Genomic DNA, 27,449 nt, shown 5'->3' with positions numbered 1-27,449 from the left:
GCCTGACACACACACACAAAAACGCTTTAGGAACAACAAAAAAATATGAACGGCACAAGGTGTTGACCTAACCTCCAAATTTACTGGATTTCAAACTGATCAAGTATCTGTGGGATGATCCACAGAGGCCCCTCCCCTCAACCCATAGGACCCAAAGGACCACTTTAACAGACACCTCAAGACACCCTCAGACCCATGTCCATTCTCTGATGAGTCTCAACTGTTTTGGAGGCACAAGGGAGACCTACACTTTATCAGGAACATGGTCATAATGTTATGCTTCTTATGCTTCACATAACGGATAGTTTTTGGATTAGTTTGCTCCAAATAATCACGATTGCCTCCTTTACAGCACTTGTTTTTGTGATTGTGATTTTAATGTGCTTCAAGTATGTACTTTTTGGATTAAAATGCAAATGTCCTGAATAACAGTCACATGAGAATCTGGATTAGCGGTTAACCCATCAGAAAATCGTGAATTTCGTGATAAAATGGATTACCCATATGTGAACCCTAAAGAGGGTGCAGAAGACCTTACACACCAAAATAGAGGTCACCTCTCTATAGGGCATATAAGGAATTCATTGATAGTCAGCGCTGCACTGCAAACTTAACCATGAGCAAACACTCGGGAATATCTTGGGAATGTTTTAGCCAAACTTGGAGGACTTCTCCCTTCGCAGTCAGATGGCATCACGTCATCGCCTCAAAATACCGCCACGAGGAAACTCCATTTCCCATAAACCCATTTGCGCTTTGCCATTGGTGGTGACACAGGTGACCGCAGACGCTCTGAGTTGTGACAACATCTCGACCGTCAAAACGAAAACAAATTATTCACCGAAGTTGCAGCGTTTGTGCACGCCGTGTCAGTGAGGAAATACGGAGAAACTTACAGCTCTGTAACTCTTAAGCTCTTTTTGAGCGCTGCGTTTCTCCTGTTAGTTGCTGCTAACGGGTTTGGTATCAAATAGAAGTGAACACGCACTTTCCCTCAACCTGACTCATTACTTCGTTCTGTCTGACCTTCAGAGCGGGTAAGTTACATTTCGCCACTGCCACTGAAACGTAGCCTCTGCTAAAACTCCACTACCCCTGCAGGCACCACCGACGGATTTTTCAAGTGTATAGTCGTATATACATTAACAAATTTCTTATTTTCATGCAAGATTTTGCAATGTATTAGTTCTAAAATAAATTAATTAAAAGCAGAAAATGACAAGCATAATCTTGAGTTGGTATATTTGCTAAATTGCTGCAAGTAGAAACATGTCTGCCCTGTTTTCATCTGTGTGCATGTTTACAGCCACGTTTATCCGTAATAATAAAATACTGCACGTATCTGAAATCAGTGCACCATCGAGGACATCTGTTAAGATTTTATCTGTTGCTCATAATAAGTTTATTATAAGTCTGAGTAGAATAGAAAGGCTATATAATAGATATCCACATTTTCTCTAAACACTTCTACAATGAATTGTACTTTATTATGGAGACACGCTGTGTCAAGAGCAGCAACTTTGCTACTGACAAAAACCCCAGCACACTGGATAGATCATAACGCACCGCTTCCCCTTTTTACTGTCATCGACAAGTCTGCTGAGAGCAGCCCCCCCCCACCCCCCACCGCCTTGCCATTTATAAGCTGCAGCCAGGCCAGTATCAGTAACAACACCTCAGCCTTGGGGTATGCTGCTATGTATAAGCTGTGACTGTAAACTATACAGCAGACTGTAATACGCTGTTGCTTCTTTGCTTGAAACCCCTGCGTGGTGCCAACACCAAAATAATGAAGGCGCCACTGATCATTCATGTCCTCTTTGTCCCCTCACTGCGCACTCGGCCTTATCTTGACGCATATTATTAGTGTGTGTGCTCTTGTTGATTGCAAAAGACAATTTGTTGCTTATTGTCACCCAGTAATGCAATACTATATGTGATTCCAGCATCGAAATACAACGTGTATGTGGGATTCAGGTGTAATTCTACAATGAAATAGATATTTTATCTTGGTTTACGGAACTGAAACTGACTGAAGGTTGATGTTCATAGTAGTTCACACAATAGTACAGTCTTGATCACTATTCCCATGCTAAACTACCATGATCGATGCTCATTTGAAGACTTCTAGCTTTCTGACAGTCATAAAGCAGGACTGAGCAGACTCTTTTCAAATCCTGTTCCAGTTAAGTTCGAACTTTATTACCTTCACAGGTAGTCAATAGGCTGACCTACACATGTCCTTAGATCACTGTGACTGAGCCCCTGAGCAGTCAACTTCCTGTTAGGCAGCTATGGGCCCTTTTTTTAGGTCTGGCAATGGTCATTCCTAAGAATTCCTTTCATGCACAAAGTTTCCTGACAAGAACTTAAAAATATGTCCACCAACATCCTCACTATACAGCCGGCTACAGCCCACTGCTTGCGAGCTTCCTACCCATAGAGTGGGAAAGTCACGCAGATGGTTCATCCGATCACCTGCCAAGTATTTTTCGCGAGAGCTCGCCCTTTTCCAAGCAGTCTCCATTAACGACTTTCCATATGGTTCTGTGAAAAAAAACATCTGGTGCATCAGGTTTTTTAGACATTAGCATTAGCATCAATTAAGTGTTTATCCTGCCATGGTACGAAACATTTTGTTGACAACTAATAAAACATGTCACCTGAAATCGGACAGCTAGGGCTCAGGCGTCCATGTAAATTCATTCATGTATGATCATTAATGAGGCAAACTCTGATTCATGGGTTGTAGAGAAATGCAGAGATTGGAGATCATGTATAACATATATGGAAATGTCAACAGTAAATATGCTGGGAAGACAGAAGGAGATGAAATGTTTCTTTTAATTACCCTTTCCTTTGAATCGCTTCCAGTAAATTGAGTTTCACACTGAAGTTACACCAGTTCGTTGAGGTCAGTTTACCACACTTGACAGTTCATGTTTCCTGGTGACACATTAATTTATGTATATGGGTTTCACTATAAACAGAGATGTGATACTAGAGGATCAGTCAGCGTCACTGAAACACACAGATGAGTCTACTCTTGAATGGGGCTGAGTGTCCACACTGCAGGTCTGAGGAACTAATCTGTATGTTAACACCAAAATCTGAAACTTCTCTACGACTGAGTTTGATTAGTCCAGGAATCCATGAATGAAAATATTTATGTTGCGTAACCCAGTCAAAAAGATAGATTTACTGTGCAGCAGCAGCACTGGCACACAGTGTAGCTAATGTAGCACAACCACATGTCAGCAGTTTAATTGAATTTTTGACTTATAATTTTATCATGTGCCCTTTGGTGTGTTTACATAATGTTTGTAAGAATGCCTCTGAGTTCAAACCCTGTCAAAGAGCTCATAGAAGATCAGTGGAATTAGTGGAGATATATCTGAAGGATGCTGCATAACAGAGGGTCACAGTATTTAATGATGCTAATAAAGTGCAAGGGGAAATCAGAATCAGAATCAGCTTTATTGGCCAAGTATGTGTTCACATACAAGGAATTTGACTCCGGCCTATATCCAAGCACAAAGTTGTCTGTGTGGCTGTATAGTCCATTTCCTGCCCTGCTTTCAAAACACATGTGCGTGTGTGCACAGTATAGACTCGCAGCTGAGAACGAGACAGATGCACACAGAGAAACCAGTGGGGTTATAGAGTTTATGCAGTTTGAAGGGGCCAGTGTCAGTAAACACACTGAGCTGTGAGGTCACTGTCAGCAAGGTTAGAGGTCACTGAGCAGTATGCAGAGCAGGACTGACGCCTGAAAGACCGATTTGCACTTTCTCTCTCTCAAAAAGCACAGCTGCAACTGGCTCAGATTTCATGTGGATGCAAACAAAGCTGAGTTGAGCATGAAAGTGTCACGGGGAGGTACCTGCTCTTACCGTTTTAATTAAGAGCATAATCATAAAAACTACTTTTATTTGAGTATTTATTTTCTCTGACTTGTGTTTGTGGTTGTGTGTCTGCATTTTAGTTTCGCACACGTAAACCACACACACGTGCACAACACAGCCATTGGACCCTGTGAGTTGTGTGTATGGAAAACCGTGTGGGTCATGTTTTCTGCCTCATTGGCCTCATGTCCGCTTGAAAGTGTTGGTGATGGGATTAATTTTCTTCAGGTAAACAGAGACAGACAGCCGTACATACAGAGGCACACACTTAGACTCACAAACACACTGGCCTGGTTCAATGAATGTACTCTAGTGTGAAAGAGCACAAGGCGTGTGTCAACACAGCTTCATCCATTTGCCATATGGACGGATCTCTTGTGACCTGGATTGTTGTCTCACTGCTTTGTGGCTGGACCAGGAAAAGGCTCTAAGAGGAACTGTCTTGGTGGTGTACTGGATTTCCCTTAAAATAAAAGAGGCAAACAAAAAGACCACACAAACTTAAATATAAATTGACTCCTGAAGTCTGGAGATTTCCCGTAAATCACAGAGATGACCGCCTGGCATGTGCTGTGTGACAACATGACCCATGATCTATCAGAGGTGAGTGGGTGGGACAGATTAGTTCATGTGCTGAATGTGTGACTCCACTTCCTCATCTTATCTCCATTCCACTATTTCACATCCTCTTTTGACTGACTGACAGTAGTGACAGTTCTCCCAGTCTCTCTTTTCTCAGCACGAATGGCGCCTCAGCTGCATCTGTGAATCTCACAGTGCAGCTGCCCAGCTGTGTTTGTTTGGACAGTTGGCCTGATAGTATGAACTGCAGGGATCAGTTGTAGCTAGTGACTGTGGCTCTCTGAAACTACTTCTTTCACTGCCACATTTTTTCATCTCTCTTTCTCTTTTTTAATGTGTTACTGTTAATGTTGTCTTACCTTGTTTTTGCTGCTCTGCAGCATTAAAAGTTCAGGTTGTGTTTCTTACAAATTACATTAAATCTGAGTCCTCTGGGCACATTTTCCTCAAGTACAATTCATGAAGTTGTCTCACATGCAGTTTCGATTCTTTCAGGAAACTGAAAATAAAAACAGAATTCAAGGCTCAATTGAGCACCAAAGATGTAAGTTAGATGTTTTACTTAACTTGTGAAAGGAATCTTACTATTTTAGCTATCTGCAATGATGTTAAAGGTTATTGCAACTCTCTGACTTAATTATTAGAAACCTATAATCTCTGAAGACTGCCTCCTTAATACTATGTGTCATACTTGGGCTCCTCAAACTGTTTTTTTTTGGGGGAAAAGAGGAGATGTCAAATGAGCCACTAGTGAGTCATGACATGAATGTGCCAGAGTTATTCATTTAGGATTATGGTATACATTTATTTAGGTATGTCCAAACCTAATGATTGTCTTCAGTGTATGGTTGGTATTAATCTCCCTCTTAGCTTGTAGCCTGCTTAGTTCTTTCAGTTCAGAATCAGATTTCAATTGAGGATCAAAGAAAAAATCAAGGATTTTGTTTCCTCTGTGATACCAAGATACATAATAGATCAGACCTTACGAATGTCTCAGTTTTCCATCAAAACATATCTTCTGTATCGGTGTATACAGTATATCACATAAAATGTGATATGTCTGAAGCTGCTTGGAGTTGCTAGAGCTGTAGCCCCCTTAATCATTTAGTCTGCCTCCACTATTGGCACTGAATCCAATCCCTAAACCCATCTGTCTGACTTTTGTGCTTTTACTTCACCCACCCGATCCCTTTCAATTCACAATCGACATTAAAAAAAAAAAAAAAAAAACGTTCAAAACTTTGTTAAAGAATCCAATTTTCTGTCATTGCCCTTTCTTTTTCGTGTAGTATTACTCTACATAGCTGTTTCAGTTTCACCGTTTCAGTTGTAAGATGACTAAACGAGAACAGGAAAGAACAGGAAGTTTTTGAGGGTCTCCCTGTGAAATCCTTATAATGGAAATGATGAAGACCTGAACGACGGACGCTCCGACTTTAAGACGTAGCCAATGTTTTTCTGACTTTAAAACGTCTCTTACCTGCTGGGAGTGCAAGCAATGAAAATCACAGTTTTATTAGTAGCTGCTCTGTACTCTGCTCAGGTTTTTTTACATTTCTTTTGTATCTGGTAATCTCTTCCTCTTCTTTGTTATGATGTCTATGGCAGAATCACCTGATATACAGCGATACAGTGGTACACTGTATACAGCTGTCTGAGAGACACAGTATTCCTTTGTCTGCACTGTTTAATCAAAAATGGTCCCCTTATGTGGTCAGAGGTCAAGAAATACATGCTCATTTGATGAGCACGCGTGCACACACAAAGGAATTGTGACCCCGCATTGACCCTGTTGTGTTTTCAGACCTTTCTTACCTTTGAACTCACTCCTTTTCTCTCCTTCTCCCAAAGTCCGAAATCTGCACATTGTCTCAGTAAAGGTAAAAGTAGGGGAAAGAGAGTGAGAGGGTGTGGAAAGTTATGTAATGGATCAGGTTTTGGTGTGTGACAGAACAAAGTGAAAATAATTGCGTGTACCTTATCTTTTAACTCATCTTCCAGATGCCTTCCATTCCATCTGCCTAAACATGGTGGCTCTCGCCCATGCAAAAAAATGCTGTGTAGCTGGTTGTTTGGTTGCTTACTGCACTACTACTTCTACTACTTCTACTACTACTCTCTCTCTGTCTCTCTCTCTGTATTACATAAACATTGACATTGAATCCAATGTTGTTTACTGAGTATAAATAGATCATTTATATGCTTCAGATAGAAATAGGGTGCTGGCGCCTTATTGCATTTTGACTGGAACATTCTGACATAACTAGCTCCAAACTGCAATGTATATTTCTGTCCACGGACATGAAAATGGACACAGACAAAAATATCTTCAATTTCGTAGAGGTAGAATATACATGTTTGAACAATGACATCAGTGGCTGTAGCATGTGATTTGAATCTTTAAAGCACGAAAGCAAGCTTGATACTGGCACGCAAATTTAGGTCAACTCAGGTCATATGCTGTAACCCATATAATATGAGGAAGTGCTTCGATTTTGCTTTGTTTTTCTCAAAAGCATAAATAAGTCAAAAAGAAAATAGGTCAGAGCAGAGTCAATATTGCTACACCCTTTGGATTGATTTCTAAAATATCAGCTGTTGTTCTGTTGCCAAGGATTGTTTAAACTAGTTACTTGATTACCAAAGACACCAAACATACCAAACATGTCACGCTGATAAACAGGATAATGATGTGCATCGGGTCTGTTAAATATGTATTTTATGTAAAGCCTTAACAAAACATGGGTTGAATATTTTATTATTACCCATAATGCCACTTCTCACAGACAGAGCATACTGTCTATATGTGATGCCTAGCGGAGTCAGATTTTACTCCGATGTATCCGCACAGGTTATTAGTATATCTACAATAATAGCATATATATTTATTTGAAACACCTTGTAAGTCTTGGTAAGTGTTTTGGTTGCTGCATTCGTGTGTGTGAGCCAAAGTCTGTGTGTGTTCAGGCCCGATAGGCCATTGTCAGAGAGTACAAGGCTGTCTTGGGCAGTGATTTCCACTCCTACTTGAATGAGTTACGATTGGCCAGACTGGACAGGAGCGCAGCTTCCACCACCCAATGAGCATAGGTCTTTCAGGGGTCCTGCCCCTGGACCAAAATAGCCCAGTAAATACACTGTGGGCACTATGAGAACGGGAGCTGGCCCACCACTGGTGCATGCTTTGTGTACAAACAAGGGATTCTTGTCAGCTGGGTCGTGCTGAACGATGCTGTGCAGTGTTCTGCTCTGTTGTGATTGGGACAACTTGTTTAGTGGTTTGTGTGTTTACATTTCTTCTTTCACAGATTCAGGGAAGTGTGTAGATGAAGAGGTACAAAGGTCAGGGTTAGATATAGTGATGGCAGAGAGAGAGAGACGGGTTATTAATTGCAATTCTCTTGCCCCCAAAATGCATCACACATAGAAAATCCATCAGTGCGGCTCTGCCTCTGCACTTATTTACAGTAAATTTAGGTGGACGTTTGTATGCCAAATGCAAACGGATATGCTGCCTGTCATTTGGTAAAAACTAGTCATTGAAAATGTTGTAGATAATAAACGCTAATAAGGACCAGTCAGTGATTTGGTTGTTAATACTGTGGAGTGAATTAATTTAGCTAATATACAAGAACTCACCACAAGGAATCTTCTTGTAAACAATATCTTGTTGCTGTTGCCGGAAGGATAATGTGTGTTTTATTTATTTTTTTAACTTAAAGACATAGTTTCTTCAAGTCTTAGCTCATCAGATATTTAAATACCTTTGCGTTATTTATTAGGTATTTGCTATGAATCAGTGTTCTGTGGCTGTTTGACAACCCGGGGACATGGATGTACCTCCTACACCTATTAGATGAATAAGTAGATTCTTTACTTATCCAGAGGGACATTCAGTGTCCAGTAGCTTCATCACAGAGTGTAAATGATGAAAAGTCTTACAACTTAAAACGCTTTAGAAGGAGCCCTTTTTTTTATTATGATAAGACATCACCATGTGTGTTAACTAAACATTCAAGAGACACACACGGTTGTATTGGAGTTACAGAGTTTGGGTATGCATATGGTGTACATATGGTGATTCACTCTCTCAGGTTCAGAAAAACACATATATGACACAAAAATAAGGAATTGCCTCCAGGTTCCTCATGTGTTCTCTGAACGCGTATGTGTAGGTGTTACTATATGCAAAATCTGTGCACTGCTTTAGAAAGGAGGCTGGACTGAAGGAGGAGTTCCACATCACAGAGAAAGAGAAAGACAGACAGAGAGAGAGGGAAAGATTACCAGACACAGGGCTCTCCTTGTTGTTGATAACAGCTTCACGGCTAATTTAGGGGAAGAGGAGGAGAGCGGTGGGAAGAGAAGGACGAGTAGGAAGCTGAGCTGGTAGTTACGGGGGGAGGAAGTTGACTGATAGTGACTGCCTACTGTAAGTCGGGGAGGGAGGAGTGCCGATGCAAGCAGTGAACCAGCATATACAAGCACAACTGACTGTCTCTGTGAGCTACTGTCTGTATTAACACGTGCAGGAGCAGATTTCACCTGGATACACTATGCTGTCTTGGGGATAGTTGCAGATTGCTGGTAAGAATGTTAACTTTGTACATATTGTACTCCTGCTGTACTATACGTATCAGTATCGGTGCTTATTTGCTGTTCAATAGGTGGTGAGCAGTCCTTTTCAAACTTGTATGAAACACATTAAACCCCTTGTTACATACTGACCTTTTAAAAACAGAAATATGATCCAGGGGCATTGCTGTGTTGTTGAGCAATATATTGCTAGTTATTTGTGACTAAGTGAAAGCAGACTGTCAAAGTGTTGAATGTGTTTCAGTTTGGTGAACAGCCAGTGAAGAGAACTAGAGTTTCCAAATCTTTATTCGTGTGGCAAAATGCACAAAAAAAGGAGGAACTGTAAAGTTTCATGGTGATACTGTTGATAAAATCAATAGCAACATACCTAGGTTACCAGAGGCTGACAAAATGCGTATTATGGATGACTGAAAATGTGTGTGTTACAGACAACATAGAGTTTTTACTGTTAGCGTTCATGTCATGAGAAGTGACGTTACAACGTTACAAGCAGAAATTTTGTTTTAAAGCACTGCTCACTTCTAGAAACTGTGGTATGACAAGCAGGTTTAGTTTTTTCCCCCCGGGTTGCCTGCAGAGGAAGTTGCTTCATCACTTACAAGACTTGGAGTTGTGAAAACTGATGGAACGAAAGGGGAAGTGATTCACTGTGGTTATTATTGATGATGCTGGTCTATTGTCTTTCCTGTGTCTCTTTGTGTTGCACTTTGATTAATATCTCTGAAGGTGTGTTAGAGTCCATATCTTTTATCGTCCTTTTCTTGGTAGTTTCACCCTGTTTTCTTTACGGTCAGTGGAGCAGGGTGAGCTGAGGGAAGTGGCAGAGAGTTGACAGATTGTTCTGGAAAGGGTCTTAGTTGATTGACTATAAATAGACAGTTTAGAAGGTGACAAGCACAGTGATTCACACACAGTGTTGATGAGTTATGGTGATTCATTAAGATGACCTTCCAAATGTTGGTTACTTAGCAGAAACTCCTGTGGTAATTCCTGTCAGTGGGCACTTCCGGTGTCAATCAGTATACCTCAAGTTACCAATCTTAAGGCTGCTGACAGCAGTCATTGTGCATCATTAACAATGTTAAAATGTGGTGCAGTATGGAGTTTTCATATTATTATTATTTTTATTGTTATTGTCTTTCTGTTAGCTTCAAAAGAGCCGCAACATTTTCACTAAATGAAAAACAGTCAGTTCTTCAGAATGACTGATATCTTCTTGCCACATGTATTTATACTCAGGTCTAACATGGTCCGTTGATTCACTTGCTTCCGCCGTGGAAATTCTTCTTTTCTGTTTTCTTCAGTGTGTGTTGCACACCTGCAGCTTACCCCTCTTGAATACTTCACTGCCTCCCCTGCTGCTTTTTTTCAACTAACAAAGTCTCACTTTTAATTTTTTTCTATTTGTTTCATCTGTCATTTGTTTTCATTCTCTGATGATCTCTAACATTTGTTCTTTATTCTGTTTGTTTTGTTTCTTTCTTCTTTCACACTGTCATGGCTTCCTTCATCTCTCCGTCTCTGTCCCATGACTTCCCCTGGCCATCACCTCCCTCCAGCATCCAGACATGTAGTCAGCAGTACAAGCAGAGCATTTAACCTCTTTGTGAACTCTTTCTTCCTCTTGAACAGGTAACTGCACACGTGTCTGTGTATTTATGTACTCCCGTCTGTGTGCATTTTTGTGCGTGAGTGTGCCATTCAGCGATCGTGGAGCTACCCTCAACACAACAATCACTCACTACTTGAATGACTTAGAAATGAAAAAAGCATGATTTTTACTAGGATCACTCATCTTCTCTGGAATGCATGCACAAATGTTGTGTGCTGTAACATAATACATGTTTTTTGTTGTACTTTGTGTAAATGTGGGCTGGTAATGGGAAGTTTTTTATATCTAAAGCAGCAATTGGCCCAACAGAATGATCTGACTGTCTGTCTGCATGCATGTTCATTCAGAAGAATCTGGTGTGTTCTGTTGCCAAGTGACACAGGTGCATGTGTGTGTGTGTGAAAGACCAAACCCGAGAACAGGGGTAAGGATCCCATACTTCCAAATCCAGCTTTGTGTCACTAGTTGTCTGATCCTTACTCAGCGCGTGGGGTTTAGTTTATATTGATACTGTAGGTCTGGTTACATGTTTTGAAAGAGTCTGCTCTACAGGTGTCGAACACTGTAACAACAGTAACACATTTTACCCCTTCTGTATCTCACTCCCGCCTCCCCACAAACATATACACAGATGTATGTGAAAACACTCACACGCACATTTAAAAAAAAAACAAAAAAAAAACAACGCACCACGGCTCAGTGGAACAGGGTGTTCCTGAAAAGGAGAACAGAGAGCAGCGGTTTATTTTAGTCATTAGAGCAGGCAGACAGATACTGTAGCTTAATGCAGTAAGGGGCGTGTGTTTATGTGTGTTGACGTGTTCTTGAGCAGGGATGGAAAGGCTTGTGAAATGTCAAATTGGCAGTTCATTTGAATGTGTTGCCAAAGTCAAAACATCATTTTCAGAAGTCATACAAAGGCTACAGCATGACTTTTAGTTTTATCAAAACATAACTGAACTTCCACGTCTTTACCCTGCCATGACGGAAGTTGAAAAGCTCGCATTACGCTGGCCAGATTAAACTCCCTTCGTGTTGTCAAGCCATGTTCAGACATTTGTGTGACCTTGAAAGCCCCCGCCCCCACCCCCACCCCCACCCCCACCCCCTTCCACTCCCTGGTCTGCACTCATTCATAAAGGTTCCACACTTTAAAATGTGCCTGTAAATTCCCTTTCATTGTTGCCGTTATGCAGCTTTGGCCACATGCTTGTGAATACGTGCATCCACTTTTGTTAGAGGGCACCTGAGTGTATGCTTGCACACATCCCACATATACTCGGCCACTGCTGGATGCCAAAAAGGCCTCTTCTAAAAATACACGCCCCATAAATTAACACTGTGTCTCTGAGCACAGGTGCCTTGGCCTCACACTACCCGCCACATGTGTGTGTACTTTTCTGTGTGTATTGATGAATGTGTTGCACTTTGCACGAAAGGGAGGCTGTCATCACACAACCGTTTTAATATATCACATGTGTTACTTTGTGCATTATGTGCTTAGTGTTGGCATGTGTGTTTGTGACTAATATGTGGCACAATCCAGAGTTGGCCTCTGACCTGGGCTTCCTCCGCTCTGTGTCCTCCTACTGGCTGTCAGCGTTTGAAGTGAAGGGGCTGTGACATTACAGTGTCGGACACACAATGACTGCTGTGTGTTGTACTGCGTCACAAATGTCCCCAGTGGATGTCAGGCAATGGGAAGGCCCGAGTGGGAGATCATGCTGCCTGGTAGCAGTGTGTCACCATATGATATCAGGAAGTGATATCTTGTCCGTGTGTATGTGTAGATGTGTTTCAAGATACACACACATATATATATATATATGTCATGTATCACAGCTTACTCATACTTGTGTGTGATACATATGCTATGTGTGTTAGAAAGTTATCCAGTGAAATGTAAACACTGCAGCTTCTTCATCTGCCACCGTCGGAAGTTTTACTTTAAAAGCAGATGAATTTGGATTCTCTTTAATAAGACAACAATTCTGTGTCTTAGAGGTGTTGTAAGTGCTATAAATCTGTGTTTCTTTACAAAAAAGACAGAAAAAAATACTGATCTTTAATAAATACTCCCATCTCAGTGTTAATACTATGTTAAGGACTAGTGGTTATGTGTCTCTACGCCAGAGTAGTTTTGAAACTAGACTCTATTTGTTACTGTGTAGTTCCAGTTCCAGTGACCAATAATGTATTCTTGGATTTGAACTGAGAATATAAACAAAGAGGAATTTATTGCATGAGCCGGTCAAGTGTCGGCTGTATTTCAAAGAATGTGAGAGACAGTTTTCATCTTTGTTTGTAGACAAAATAAATTTCTTTTCGGTCAGTATATCTGTCTTTAGACCCTCTCATCACAGAGTACATGCCCTTCTCTGGCTGTCACTCCTATGGCACCTTGCCAGTTTAGTTTTAAGATGTAATGATGTAAAGATGTCCTATTTGCCAGACCCTATAAATACACAGTGCTACATTCCACCTTGGCTATGTAAGTAAACACCTTGATAGTTACTACTACTACTACTACTACTACTACTACTACAGGGGAGCTCTAGCAACTACCACACAAGTTGTTACAGGAGAATCAGTAGGTGTGAGCAGTATTTTAGTCAGTTTGTCGCTGCATGTGTGAAGTTAGCCCGTCTCAGAGTCTGCTACAAGTTTGAGATGGAATGTGTATGTGTGTCAATGTGTATCTCTGCATGGGTGTGTGTTTTTCATGTGGGCCAGCTAATGGGCACAAAGCGGGCAGTGTGTGCCCCCTCGGGTGCTGAAATGTACACTTTGGACAACAGGCGGCTTCAGTCCTTCTCAATAGGAGCTGCCCTTCTTATTGTACCTCATACACAATGAGCTTTTCTCTTTCTCTCTGTCTTTCTCTCTGTGTCTTTCTCTCTTTATGACCATATACAGACAGTGTTTCTGATGAGAGAGTGGAGGAATCAGATTTAGACTGATGCCGTCCCACCACACATCAGTATAATAACACACACACACACATTTGGATAGAGCAGAAACCTGGCCCTGCTTTCATCACACCTTCAGCTCAAACCAGCCTAGTCATTCAGGGGATGAACACAAGTCATTGCAGAAGGGGAACTATCGGCTCAGGGACTCCCCACTGCATGTTTGTTGTTGCATGTGTGAGTGCAGAAGAGCAGATGTTGTAAAGGGGTGGTGGGTGTTCCCCTCATCTTTCACATGACCACCCAAAACAACAAGGCCACATGACTACCACATGACTGCAACATTATAGAGGAAGTTATCCTCAATTTACCACAAATTAGGGGCATCATATTATTACTGCCCTGCGTTGACCATAATGGTAGAAATGACAGTCAAATAGGTAAAGTCAGAGTGACACAGGGAGAGAACAGATGATTACTTAGTAACTAGTAGTAAAACAGTTATGTGATATATGGTTCTTACAGATAGATTGTTACATCCAACTCTTATTACCCAGTTACATAACAGAGAGGCAGGCAGTTTGGTTTTTTGTTGATTTAAAAAACGTTTTGTGCACTGATGCAGCTTGATATGTCATAGAGGCACCCAACAGTCAGACATGTAGAAGGGAATTCTGTAAGAAGGCTGTAAGATACCTGTGGTTGTTCCTGCAGCATCTGGGGGCAGTGGTTGTCATAACTAATCGACATACTAAGTTAGGTAAACTTCAGTTGGACATCCTTTAATTTGTTTCAGTAGTTGGTATGTGTTGCAGGCTTGTGTTTATAAGTGTGCTTTGTCCATTAATGCTGTAGCATTGTAACTAACATAGACTCTTTTTGTGCTGATTATCTTACTCAAACTATTACTGTTAAACAAACGCACACGAGGCCACCCCAGCTGTAACATTAGGCGCGCCTAACCGCAGTTTACAGCTCTGTAAACATATTTTAAAATAAGTATTAAAGCATTGCACACTTACACATTTCCTCTCACATCCCCCATCGTACCACTAATGCACTCATTAACAATAATTAAATCCTTTGAATCTCTTTGAAGATTAGTTAGTGTTTATATTGCATTGTTGAGTACTCTTCTAGTATCCAAGTAACTACTGATGCCTGACAGTGGAGATTACTTTTTCACCGCTTGTTTGCCCTTCCTTTTCCCAGACTCACTTCTTCCTCTCCTATTATCTCCTCCACAGTTTCCTCTACCTCTCGGGCTGGACTGTGGTGCATTAACGGCGGGTCGCCCTCCCCTGCCCCCTCGACCCCCAGCAATGGCCACGCGCATTGGCATGCGGATGCAGGTACAACACAAACACACCATCCAGCATTCATTGCACATGCAAGACTTCCACTGTCTGTCTGTCTGTGGGTGTGGACTATGTTTGTGGTGTAATACAATCTAAAATTTAAGCCAGTTGAATATGCTCTTATTTTACCCACATGCAGCACGTTGTCTCGGCTGTAGCCGTTGTTTAAAGTGCTATATAAATACAGTTGAGATGAGTTGAATTTGGGTGTGTCATTTATTTTAAGGGCATGTATATTCAGCAACTGGCCTTGCTATTTGGCATGTGCATATATTCAGTGTGTTGCATAGCTTTCTTACAGAGGGATTTAATAGATTTGCTTGTCACCTGTTACTCTCAGCTAACAAGCAGAAGGCCAGAGAAAAGCCAAAAGTAGCATCACACATCCAGTTATTTCTTTAATGAGCATGCCTTCAGTATACTGTATGTTTGTGTGTGTGTCCAGCTGATGCGAGACCAGTTGCAACAGGAGGAGCAGCGTGAGCGGCAGCAACAGCAGCAACTGCAGCAGCAGCACAATGCATCATTGCAATACATGCAGCATCGCATGGCTGGGCCACCTGCACCCAGCCCAGCCATTAGTACACCACAGCATTACCAGAGCATGCAGGTCCCCGTGGAGGTTCTTAAGGTCAGTGGAGCCACAGCCAATGATTTTCATTATTGATCAGTATGTTTTTTTTTAATTTCTCAACTGACTGCTGCTCAAGAAACCTAAAGGAGGGAGTTGTGAAAATACCATGATGGTGTTGTTGCTTGCTATTGTGAGGATGTTCAATTTACGTTGTAAGAAAAAAGCAGTACATGATTTTTAATAATTACGTCAAAACCATAATACAGTTTTGTGTTGATACAATATGTGGATGTGTTACAAGACATTAGCATCAGCAGTTTTACTTTGTAAATATATTTTAAAATAAGTCTCAAAGCACTGCACACTTCCACATCTCGTCACACCTCCTACATCATACCACTAATGCACTCATTAACAGTTAATCAGGCTTCTCTTCAAAGATTAGTTAGTGTTTATATTGCATTGTTGAATACTCTTCTAGTATCTGAGTAACTACTGATATATAACAATATAATTTAATAAAAAAAGGCACCCCAAGGTTGGTGTGTGAATGGAAGCTGTGCTTACTGAGACTCGTCTATATGTGCAGTTTTTAGGCAGATAGGACTGATTAGGACCTTCAGTATATCCGTGGGTTTATCTGTCCACTTTTACCTTTTCTAGACAAACAAATAGTAAGTAAAATGTCTTTGACCCACTTGTATTATAAATGCAAACACACCACAAAGACAAAACATCAAACACACCCTACCAATGGGGATAAATGGTTGCAACCATTAATCCAGTCACATGTTGCTGTAAGCCAACTGGACAGGAAGGTGCAGTAGAGGCAGTCAGGACTTCTCTAGGCATTGTAGCCTCAACACAACTGTGCTGCCACACAAGGAAAATTTAGGGACAGGTTTGAAAAAGGCAGAAAAAAAATGCAGTGGAGCAGCAAGCTGGTAGAGAGACAAGAAGTGGGAGATAAGAGAAGTTTGACATGTCTTGTGATAGGGCAGACAGGAGAGATGTAGATTGTCTGAGTCAGGCAGGGACAGATAAAGCTGAAGTGACATTTTGCCCGATTCCAAAGATGCCTGTTCGCGTCCTTATCTCTGATGGTGTGTTTGTGGGTTTATGCAACACTCCGTGTTACTTTGTGATGTTTTCAATTGTAAATCTGTACAATGTGTATGCACAGTTTATTGTATGGAGCATTTTGCTGTATTGACAGTTTACACTGTGTGCGTGCATATATGTGTTGGGTGAGTGAAATGGTCTTAGTGTATGGAGTCGTCATTGTCTGTCCTGCTGTAGATAAGAGGATCTGTCTGTCTTGTCAGGGTTAGGGTTAGGGTTAGTGTTACCCACCAGGCCTGTCATACCTCCTGCTGCGTGCTCCTTTGGATCCGGGTCAGATATTTTGAACAGTTATCCCTGAAAAGGTGTTCTCCTGGCTCATGTAACTCATATTTTAAGTGCATGCATTTATCCGAAGTAAAAGACATACATGTACAGAAAATATTACAAAGAAAAATTTATTTACAAAAATGTTTTTGGTTCATTTAATATAACCGTGACAGTTGTAGAACTGAGGGTTGTAGCGTCTGGGGGTTGAATCTTTCTTTTTCTGTAGTAATGGGGCTGATGCCTGCTATCTGCTGAGCTTTAGTCTTTGATGTGAAGGAATGAGGCCAGCCCACTGCTCTGTGTAGCCACACGAGAGGATTTGGTGAGGCTTTACTCCTGTAGGCATTACTGCTTAATGCTACTATGTCCCTGTGCCATAACTAAGATGAAGGAGTCTGAAGCACATACTTAATGTGTTCTCTGTTTAAGTGGTAGCAGTAAATGTAGCTAATAAGCTTATACAACACATTAAACATATGGGATTTCATTCAAAAAACAAACTGTGTTAAATGATGGAAATTGAGATAAACGTTACTCTGATTATAATAATGCAAATGCATCCTACTTATTTACTAAAAGCGCCTTGAAGTTGATTTCACATGCATAATTCATACAATATGAATAATCTATTAACACCCTTGTACTATTTGTCTATTTGTAATACAGGTAGAGACACACCTTGAAAATCCCACAGACTACCACATCCGTCAGTCTCGCAGGCAACAAGTGAAAGAATACCTGTCAACCACCTATGCCACCAAACAGGTCGGTTCATGTCTTTCATTTTCTCATTAGACCAACTCCAAGTGTAAATGGCTGTTTTCATCTGTCCGCATGCTATTGACTCACATTCATCTATAGCATGTCACACTGCTACACGATCACCACCCTCTTACTCTGTGTGTCCCTAGACGGTCCAAGCGGTAGCAGGCCTGATTCCTCCTTCTCCTCCCGCGAACATGGTTCCTACAGGGGGTTCATCATCTGCGCCCCCACCTCTTCACTCCCCACACATGCGCCCCGAACAGCTCATGTCTGGCAACAGTGCCCCCAACAGCCCCATGGCCATGCTCAACATTGGCTCCAGCCATGAGAATGAGGTAGAGATGCCTGCAAGCGTGGGCAGACGGGGGCACAAACATAAACCCATAAACATTAATTCCTTCTCCAGTTATATAGCACGATTTACAAGAACTACATTGAACAAATATCTCTGCAATATGACTTAATTGCACAACTATATAAAATTATGGGGGTTGAATATTACCCTTGAAGGGACGTTATCACTGTGACAAAGTGAAGTGACAAAGCATCATAATGATTTAATTGGCCTTTGGCAGGATGGAGCAGAGTTTGTAAATGCACTGCGTTAATGTTTTGTCCATACAGTAGATGCGTGGACGAATGTGTTGACTAACTGACAATAACTGTGACTGGCAATCAGTAGAGTTTAAATGCTGTATAATGGCCTTGCACCAGTAATTACAGCTTAACAAGTGATAGGGAAGCAGCCGAATGTAACAGCCTTTGAACCTGGAAGACTTTGACCGACTCTCTTCTTCACGGCCTCTCTTCTCTCTCTGTGCCTCCTGAGAGTTAGTAATCCAAGCATTTATCCTCTGACAGACAGAAGTATTTGTGTTTAATCCAGAGTGAGAAAATTTGCAAGGAGTGACAGTGTTCCCACTATGATATATTCAAATGTTGTGCCTCCTCACTTTTAAAATTAGATAAAGCAGTTATTTTAATGTGTCACACCAGTAACACTTGTTACTTGCTTTATTCTTGTTTTTTTTTTTTTTTTAGATGGAAGAGGTAATTGATAATATCATCAGTATGCAGTCCAGTTATGATGATATTCATGCATACATCGATCCTGTCCAGATGCCAAACACAGTAAGTTGAAACAAACCAATAATAAGCTAAGAAATTATTCATTGCCTTCTTTGTCTTTTCTATAATGTAGTAGTGTGAGTAATGTACTTTGCATCCAGTTAACTTCTATTTCACTTACATGTTTTGGGTTAAAATGTTACCAGAACTTTTATAGAGGACTGTCCTCTCATTGAGCTGAGGGTTGAACTTAACTGGCCATGACTATTTTTTTTTTGTGACAAATTTATCACCTCACCTGTGATCTGTTTATTTATTTATTTTTAATCATTTTCCTGTGATTTTGCTGTTGGCGTGGTAATTCTTACTCTAAAATCAAAACCAACATTCAGGATTCCTAAAACATTGAAATTCTGAAAGTCAAAAAAATGGCTGTGAATGCATCACCTTCCTCTCAAAAAAACATCTCTGTAAGTCTCTGAAAGCTTCGTCCACTTCATATTTTAATTTGGGCCCAGTCTAACCTAAAGGAGTCTTCAGGTTTGATATGCCAAGTCATCAGTACTCAGACTTTGACTTTTCACTAGTTTCCCTCGTCACTAATCACTGCATAACAAAGTCATAATTTTACTCCAAATTCTTTTTCCTGGTCCTGCACGTGCCCACAGTAAGCCGGAGATTATGTGTCTGTGTAGTTTGTAAACACAAACACAAACACAAACACAAACTCTCTGGTACACACACAAAGCAGCGTATAATTGGCTTAAACCCTTAAACATTCCATGCCTAAACCGTGCTGGAAGTAGTTAGGAACTTTAGGAAAGACATGGTGAGGACTGTACAGCGCTTTGTATTTGAGGGAACAAACTTAGAAAATTAACAATTAAACTACCAGCAGTTAGAGTTCAACTTGTTTACAAGACATTTAGAGAGGGAGGTGGAGAAGGAGAGGGGGAGGAAAAGAAGGGAGGAGGGAAAGGGGGATGAGGGCAATTTGTGCAAGGGGAAAACAGGCTGAAAGTCCAGTTAGGGGAAAGTTCACTCTTGTTTGGTGGAGAGCAGAGGTAGAAGAAAGACAGGAGCGGTGCTGCCGGGGTCATTCTCTCAGGACAGGGGCGGCATTGCCAGAGAGAGCTGCATGTGCTGCTTGTGCCCGAGAGAGAAGAAGAGAGCGGCCCACCCTTGTATGGGAAGGAGTAGAGGATGAAGGAGATGAGTAAGACATATGCCATTGTGGAAGTGATTGAAGGAGAACAGATTCAACTGGTAAGACAATGAAGTGCTCTCGGTTCTAAAACCTTAATGAGTTTTGTTTTAGAGTTGGAGCAGTTATTTTTTCTTACACTGCATACTAGTGATTTGAGCCACGGTTTAGACAGATGCAGCAGCAGCAGCAGCAGCAGCTCTAACTCCCAGCCTCAAGTCCCTGATTATCAGACGAGACACAGAGCGATAGGGTGGGGGTGTTTTCATTTTCTGCTTTTTTCTGTTTGTGTGTGTGTGTGTGTTTGCATGTTATGGCTATTTCTGCAAGACAAGCACTCAGGTTATGGCCCATTTAAGCTCATACTTGTCATCATGTTGGGGTTCACCATGTAACTGGAGAAGGAATAGTTGTAACGCTTGTGTTGTTTTTAGGGAAGAGAACCCAGATAAAGCCTGCTGTAGCTCTACCTGATACTGCTCTGTGTGGTTGATTGGTTTAATCACTCTTACACGTTCCCACACACACATATGCTTGTGTGAGATTGATTAAATTACCTTAGCCTGGTCAGTTTGGGAGAAACTTGCTCGATAAACTGAGAGAGAAACTCAAAGCACAGATCAGTGTGTTAATTGTGCTGCAAAAATTCCAGCTTTATTCCCGGCTGTCAGAACAGCGAGTGAAACTCACCTGCTAATCCTGATGGGGATTAAAGCAGCAAACTCCAAGGAATTCTTGGAATCTCAAAGTTTAGTAAAAGCCGGGAACACCACCGAATACCAGGCACAAGTGAACAGTTTGACTCTTAAGTGTTTGTGTGTGTGTGAGTGTGTGTGTGTGTGTGTGTGTGTGTGTGTGTGTGTGTGTGTGTGTGTGTGTGTGTGTGTGTACATGTGTGGAAGAATCCCAGACATGCTTGATTGTTAAATTGAATTAAATGGACTCTTGCTGGAGTCCAGTATGGAGGTGAGTTTCACAGTCAGACTGTTGTCCATGTGGAAGCATGGAGGACAGTGGCCAGTTTCTGCAAAAATCTTCAGATTGAGACATTTTATTCATTTTTATTTGGGGTTTGACACTTGCCAAGATTCATTTCAGATTTACTTCTGATTTTCTTACAAATAATATTTGGAGGAGATAAGGAGATTGTCTGAACTGCTATTGTTTATTGATTAATGTCAACTATTAATGTTAAGACATAATTTCAACACTTATGCAGCTTAAGGTGCAGCTACACCTGCAACAAAGTGTATCAGTATTGGAAGAAGAGTTTTAAACCATTACAAAGTAATTTCCTTCTTGCTCCCAGCCATCTATGCTTCATGCATTCTTTAGATCTTTTGGGAGTATACAGGTTATATGCAGAAAATGAAGCTGCATAGGTCTATGTGTATATTGTTGTGTGTGTATGTGTTTGATCTCACAGCTCACACAGTAGCCAAAAGATTAAGACAGCTTCTCCTTTGAGTTCGTTATCTTTCAGGCCTCATTAGCAGTGTCATATTTGCCCTTGCTTCCGGGAGTGTGGCACGGATGCTTACAAGGCATAAAAATTCCATCGTGCTCATTAAGCAATACAATTAAAAGGAGATCACATCATTTCAGAAGTCCGTGCAAAACTAAATCACAGTTGTTTCGCAACGTCTAAAGTACAAGAATTTGTGGAGACCACTAGACAAGTTTAAGTTCAGTAGCCGGATGAGACAAAGGAGAAGAGCCATAAAGAGAGATAAGATAGATAGCGTGATAGTCAATCATTGCTGTGGACCTGGCAAGCTGTTCTCAGGTGTGATGTTTTGCATTATCTCCTACTATCTGCTCTTTACAGCACACTAAACACTGAAACTGGCTGTATAAAAGACACTTACCAAAGTGTATGAAGTCGTAAATGTTTGTGTAAATGTGTTGTATATAAATGACCTGCACCAGCCTGACCTGAGTTTGACTTGTCTTTACTTTGGGAGTTCATGCATCTCCTTTTGTTATTACATTACAAGAATAAATATTTCAAATATTCTCCTGTGTTCTCAGATTAAACAATTGCAGAACGGAACACATAAATGCTAGTCTCGGCTACTCTTTATGTTATTTCGCGTTACAGTCACAGTTGTCATCAGCTGACATGATTTAGTAGAGTAAGGTTCTTTGATTTTGTTGTGTATATTGTTGCTTTTCTAAACGTGCGCATTTGTTTTGTGTACCTGTGTGCTGCCTCCTCAGCTCCCACTATCAAGCAGTCACCTGGACGTGTATACAGGTCCTGGGATGAAGGGGCCAGCCATTGCTATGACCAGTAACTCCTGTCCCGCCAACCTGACCATCAAGCGAGAACTGTCAGGTGCGAAAAGTATTTTACATGAAGAGTACATTTTTCATAGCTAAGTAACTGCTTATCTACCAAGTTATTTAGACTTTGTTTGTGACTGTATGTCCGTTGTGTCCATGGTGCTTTTACAGCCGTTAGTTAATCACTTTTTGTTTTGGCAAAGACGCAGAAGCCCGTGCGCTGGCGAAGGAGAGACAGAAGAAAGACAACCACAACCTCAGTGAGTCCTTGTGCCGACATGCTCTCTCACCAAACACGTTTTCACTCCACGCCTTCAGAAACATTTTCCTGCACTCGCACGCACACACAAGCACTCACCATACTGTGTTGCTTGCAAAAACTGTTTTATACAACCTTGTGCTGATTTAGCTGACATGGTGCAACTAGTGGGTGGATGGTTAACCTGGTCATTTCTGCTGTCCTGGCACTTACGTGTAATTGCCTGTGACAGTGTGAGTGTGTGGCTGTGTGAGTGTGTGCCAAAATGTTTGTCCCTTTTTGCCCTTTTTTGTATGTTTCCAATAAGCGCTGATGTGTGCTTCCACTATATCCACCATGATGCTAGACTTTCAACTTTGCTTGGTCACTTTTTCTGCTTGTTTTTTCGTACACAAGTTCTTTTTTTCTTCCCTTTTCCTCACCTTTGGTTGCTCTTCACATTGCTAACATCATTGTGTGATGTCCTCTGTGTCCTCATGCATTTGCCTGTTCTTTCCTCTGCAATAGTTGAAAGGAGGAGGAGATTCAACATTAACGACCGTATCAAAGAGCTTGGCACCATGATCCCCAAAACCAATGACCTGTGAGTTTATTTTACTGCTCTGTATCATTGATGTTAATAAAATGAAACCATTTAGTACTACTATGTACTTATGTATGAGCGATGCCTGTTTCTACTCTACTGTGTGCATAGTGACGTGCGCTGGAACAAAGGAACTATACTGCGGGCGTCTGTAGAGTACATCAAACGCATGCAGAAAGATGTACAGAGGACCAGAGAAGTGGAGAGCAGCTTTAAACGGATGGAGATGGCTAACAAGCAGCTAATGCTGCGCATCCAAGTAAGACATTTACATAATCACGTGTGCAAGAACATACCAAAAGAAATAACACTCATGATGTTGCTCTCCTCCAACCTTCCACAGGAGCTGGAGATGCAGGCTCGTCTGCATGGCCTGCCCAGTACCTCTCCCTCTGCCATGAACCAAACTGACATGATGGGCTCTTACATAAAACAAGAGACCAACCCAGAGGATAACCTTTCTCACCCCCAGGTACAAGCCCACCACCAGCAACAGCACCTACCCCATAACCAGGTTCACCCACAAGCTCAGCAGCACCACTTCCTCCCCCAGGCCCACCTCCACCCTCAGGGCCAGGCCCAGCCTCAACTTAGGCAACTGCCGCAACTCCCACAACACCTCCAGCCCCAGCCACCCATCCAGTACCCAGCTGTGGGCAGCTCCCAGCCCTTTGACTTTGCCCAGTCGCTGGACTTGTGCGATGGAATAACCGGATTCTCCGACGGCATGTCGGGGCTGGGTGACCTGGGCGGACTGGATGGTCAGGGGAGGAGAGGTGATTTGAGCTTCCTGATGATGGACGAGCCTTTGTCCCCTATGGCCGGAGACCCGCTCCTCTCTGCAATGTCCCCCGAAGCTTCTGTTGACTCCAGCCGCAGATCCAGCTTCAGCATAGAGGATGGAGACATACTGTAGACGTGTGTACACTCACACACGAGGTTGAAGTAAAAATACACACAGCACGTTCACTGAAAGGAATCAACACATGGTACAGTTTTAACACAGTGGCACTCATTCAGTTATCTTAGCCTTAATGAGCAGAAGAAGGTATGCGTCGCTCACACAGATCAATGCTGTAACGTACAAACATTTGCACACACATACACAAATGGAACGACTTGTGAGTTAAACTGAGGAGCTCAAAACTCTGCCTAACATACTGAGAAAGGTGTAAACCAACACTGCCAGGTCAGGAGCTATGCAGCTCTCTTGGCCCTGTTCCTATAAAGGTGGCCCTGAATCATAATTGAACAAGCGACAAAACCAGCAGTTAATTAGATTGACGTTATCAGATACAAGGACAACCGAGCGCATTGTCTCACGCGATAGAGGACGAGTTATTTGCCCCTCACACCAACCTCTTTTAGTAACCATAAATGATTGAATGAATGATAGTGTAGAAAATGGAAATAGCTTCATGGCTATGCATGCATAATTTATCCAGAGGGGATGCAGTCCAGTCACATCATTCTGTTCCTCGCTCTTGTTATTCCACAGTCTTTCGCAGTTCTGAGGTGTTAAGTGTCCACAGGAAAGGAAACGTTATAAAAACCCTGGACAAATAGAATAACAGGAGGATTTTCGGAAAATAATTTTCCCCACTTCTAGCTGAAGTAATTGTCTCCTCACAAACACGCGCACACCCACTCACTGCTGTCACTCCTCTTCTACACCTTTAACACTTGACACTGTCACGATCTCCACTCAGAGGCACTGTAACTTTTTAGAGCGCATAGGAAGAAAAACAACATTTGATGGTCTTCAAAACCAGCGTGTTATCCAAATTCTGTGAGGTGTCAAAATACTCAGGTACCGTAGCAGCATACACGGGGTCAGTTTCAAATAGGAGCAGATGTTAACCTGAGCTGTGTCAGGGCCCATAACCCCCGGCCTGTGTGCCTTTTGGTTTTTGCAGCCACTGCTCTTTAGGCATGTTTTTATAGGTTCCTTGAGTTAGATTCAATATAACGTCCAATTATGCCTGTAAATGCTTTACAGCATGCTTCAACTATACCACTGTTAGTCCAGGAGAAAATTTATATGTGTTTTTCTCTAGTAAGCGACTTTGTAGGGTTTGTACTGGAGGTCCAGGTGAAGGAAAGAAAAAAAAAGGTTTGCGTTTTTTTTTCTAGCTGACAACAGCAGTTGTATAGTCTTCACTATAAAAGCACCACATTATTGCATCACTTGCATGTGTTCACACTTACAAACAGGCATGCATTAAACACGCTCACCTGTTCGCGCATGCACACTCGTCATAGCGCTCACACACACAGATACACATATATATAGTGGATGATGCCTTGAGGCTGTTTTCAAATCAGCAGGTTGACAGCTTCGGTCTCTTCCCTCGTGAGTCGAGTGAAGCTGCCAGCTGCAGTGGAAAAGCTCAGGTCTGCTGCTCACACCGTCACCTGGAAGCAATTCTTTCTGTTTGGAACGAGTTGTGGTGGACATGAGCTGTGTCTCTGCTCTGGTAGACCTGGGGATTAGCTTTGATTTGATATAGCTTATGATCAGAACTGATAAAGTTTTTTTTTTTTTTTTTGATTAAAAGAAGAAGTGTTTATTATATAGTTTGTTGTTTATTTTATCTCCCAAAGCACTGGAAACTATATTATTGTTTTGACTTTGTACATGGAAGAATTATGGAATAAGATTTATTTCAGATGTTTTATGCCACTAAGCCACTTAAATGTATTTTATTTGTATTTGTTGTTTTAGTTCTATTTCAATTTTTATTCCAAAACGACCCTTTGTTCTCAGAGCCTTGTTCTCCAGAAGTACACTGTAAAGGCATTTAAGCCACCAACGTTTCGCTGGAGGAGGAACCATTTTTCTGAACATCCAGATCTCATCTGATTTTAGAGAGATGAGATTATGTACATTTATGATGCCATTTTTATATGCAAATTTCTAGTCAGACATAGATGAAAGGTGATTTGACTGAAACCTAATTACTCATTTGATGAATGTAAGGTTTAGCAGTGGTTCTGGTCAGACTGGCATAAGTCAGCATTTTCCCCCACCTGCCTGTGTCTTCCCTGACTTTGGTTTCTATGGAGACTGGAAGACGACTGACTTCACAGAAACTCTGAACCAGGGATTTGTGATTGTCCCAGATATGTCCCGCTGACTCTGCTTTTGTCATTGTTCAGAGTTGTGCCTTTTCCCTTTTTCACTGTCAGTTTGACTGTTGTTGTACCATCATCCAGCCAACACTCCAAAGAGCTTGTCAGGCCTCTTCTATTCTTCCACTAGAGGGCGCTCGGCAAAGCAAACCATACAGGGAAAAGTGGTTCTGAATTCACTGCAGATATAAAATGTTTTACCAGAATCCATTCTCTGTCTCTTTTGTTTTGTTTCTTTAAAGTGACACGACTGATGTGCGTGTGTGTGTGTGTGTGTGTGTGTGTGTGTGTGTGTGTGTGTGTGTGTGTGTGTTACAAACAGTTTTTCACATTATGGACTCACATCTTTTCCATTTTGGACACATATCTATTGTTGCTCCACTTGCAGAATGATGAATGTGCAGAGGTTCATCAATTCATGAAAAAAATGTCTCAAAGTGTGATACCACAGGATCATTTGACACCACAAATATTTGCCATCATTTAATCATAGTTCAATATGCATTCACTTGCCAGTTCAGTAGGTACACCTGTATTTTCATTTGGGGGCTGTGGTATTACAGTGTTATTGGACTGTATTGTGTTGTACCGACACATGTTTCTGTCATTTTGACAACTCTGTTTTAGTGAGAGGTCTAGGCTAAATTGCAGAGACACTTTAATCAAATCCAGTCTAACAGCACCACAAACTACATCCTCCAGAAATAATTATACAGTTGACATTTCTTACACTGTTTAAAGTACTATTTATAAAGTAAACAGTGTAGCAGTCATGAACGGTGCATGACTGTTACACTGGAAAGCAATCATTTTCTCTAGTGTACCCAATGAACTGATGAAAGACAGTACAACTTGAAGTGAGAGTGAGGTGGAAACTTGAAGCGTGCAGTGCAGATACTTAATTTGTTAGTGACGCATAAATTGCCTGGTGTCTAAAGGAAAAAGAATGAGTAGATGTACTTCATAGAGTAGATATGAATGAATAGTACATTTGGTTATTTATCAGTGACTCATTCTATTATTAGAGCAAAATCATAATTAGCACAAAATATCACTCCATGTACTATTTTTCTGTAGTAGTTCTTTGTTAACGTAGTGCATATCTCCTGCAAGTGGTTAAAAGTTAATGCAGCACCCTCCAAAGCATATAGAAGAAACATATAATAATATATATAACTACATATATAACTACATTAAACCACATTTAAATAAAAGTAAGAA

General features: G+C 41.4%; 1 protein-coding gene and 1 long non-coding RNA gene across 8 annotated transcripts; both read left to right on the top strand.

Annotated features, from left to right (window-relative positions):
* The first annotated feature begins 799 nt into the window (after nucleotides 1–799).
* On the top strand, nucleotides 800–26,438 carry tfeb (transcription factor EB). Of its 7 annotated transcripts, none has more exons than XM_047583038.1 (12): nucleotides 800–1,037; nucleotides 10,646–10,718; nucleotides 14,855–14,959; nucleotides 15,411–15,596; nucleotides 17,598–17,696; nucleotides 17,843–18,031; nucleotides 18,738–18,827; nucleotides 22,189–22,306; nucleotides 22,458–22,514; nucleotides 23,021–23,096; nucleotides 23,199–23,355; nucleotides 23,440–26,438. In XM_047583038.1, the coding sequence occupies exons 3-12, from the start codon at nucleotides 14,930–14,932 to the stop codon at nucleotides 24,010–24,012; spliced, it is 1,575 nt and encodes a 524-aa protein (XP_047438994.1). In that variant the 5' UTR covers nucleotides 800–1,037; nucleotides 10,646–10,718; nucleotides 14,855–14,929; the 3' UTR covers nucleotides 24,013–26,438. The 7 variants fall into 7 exon arrangements, with proteins under 7 accessions (XP_047438994.1, XP_047438997.1, XP_047438995.1 ...); XM_047583039.1 differs by lacking the exon at nucleotides 800–1,037 and adding an exon at nucleotides 8,713–9,074; XM_047583041.1 differs by lacking the exon at nucleotides 10,646–10,718.
* LOC125006728 lies at nucleotides 18,844–21,907 on the top strand. Its single transcript, XR_007112609.1, has 2 exons — nucleotides 18,844–20,030; nucleotides 20,140–21,907. It is a non-coding gene; the product is annotated as an uncharacterized LOC125006728 (long non-coding RNA).
* Nucleotides 26,439–27,449: the final 1,011 nt, after the last annotated feature.

The sequence above is a fragment of the Mugil cephalus genome, chromosome 4 (assembly GCF_022458985.1).
Source record: "Mugil cephalus isolate CIBA_MC_2020 chromosome 4, CIBA_Mcephalus_1.1, whole genome shotgun sequence".
NCBI classification, from domain to species: domain Eukaryota; kingdom Metazoa; phylum Chordata; class Actinopteri; order Mugiliformes; family Mugilidae; genus Mugil; species Mugil cephalus.
The sequence above is the reverse complement of the archived record's forward strand: the minus strand, read 5'-3'. Positions and strand labels throughout refer to the sequence as shown.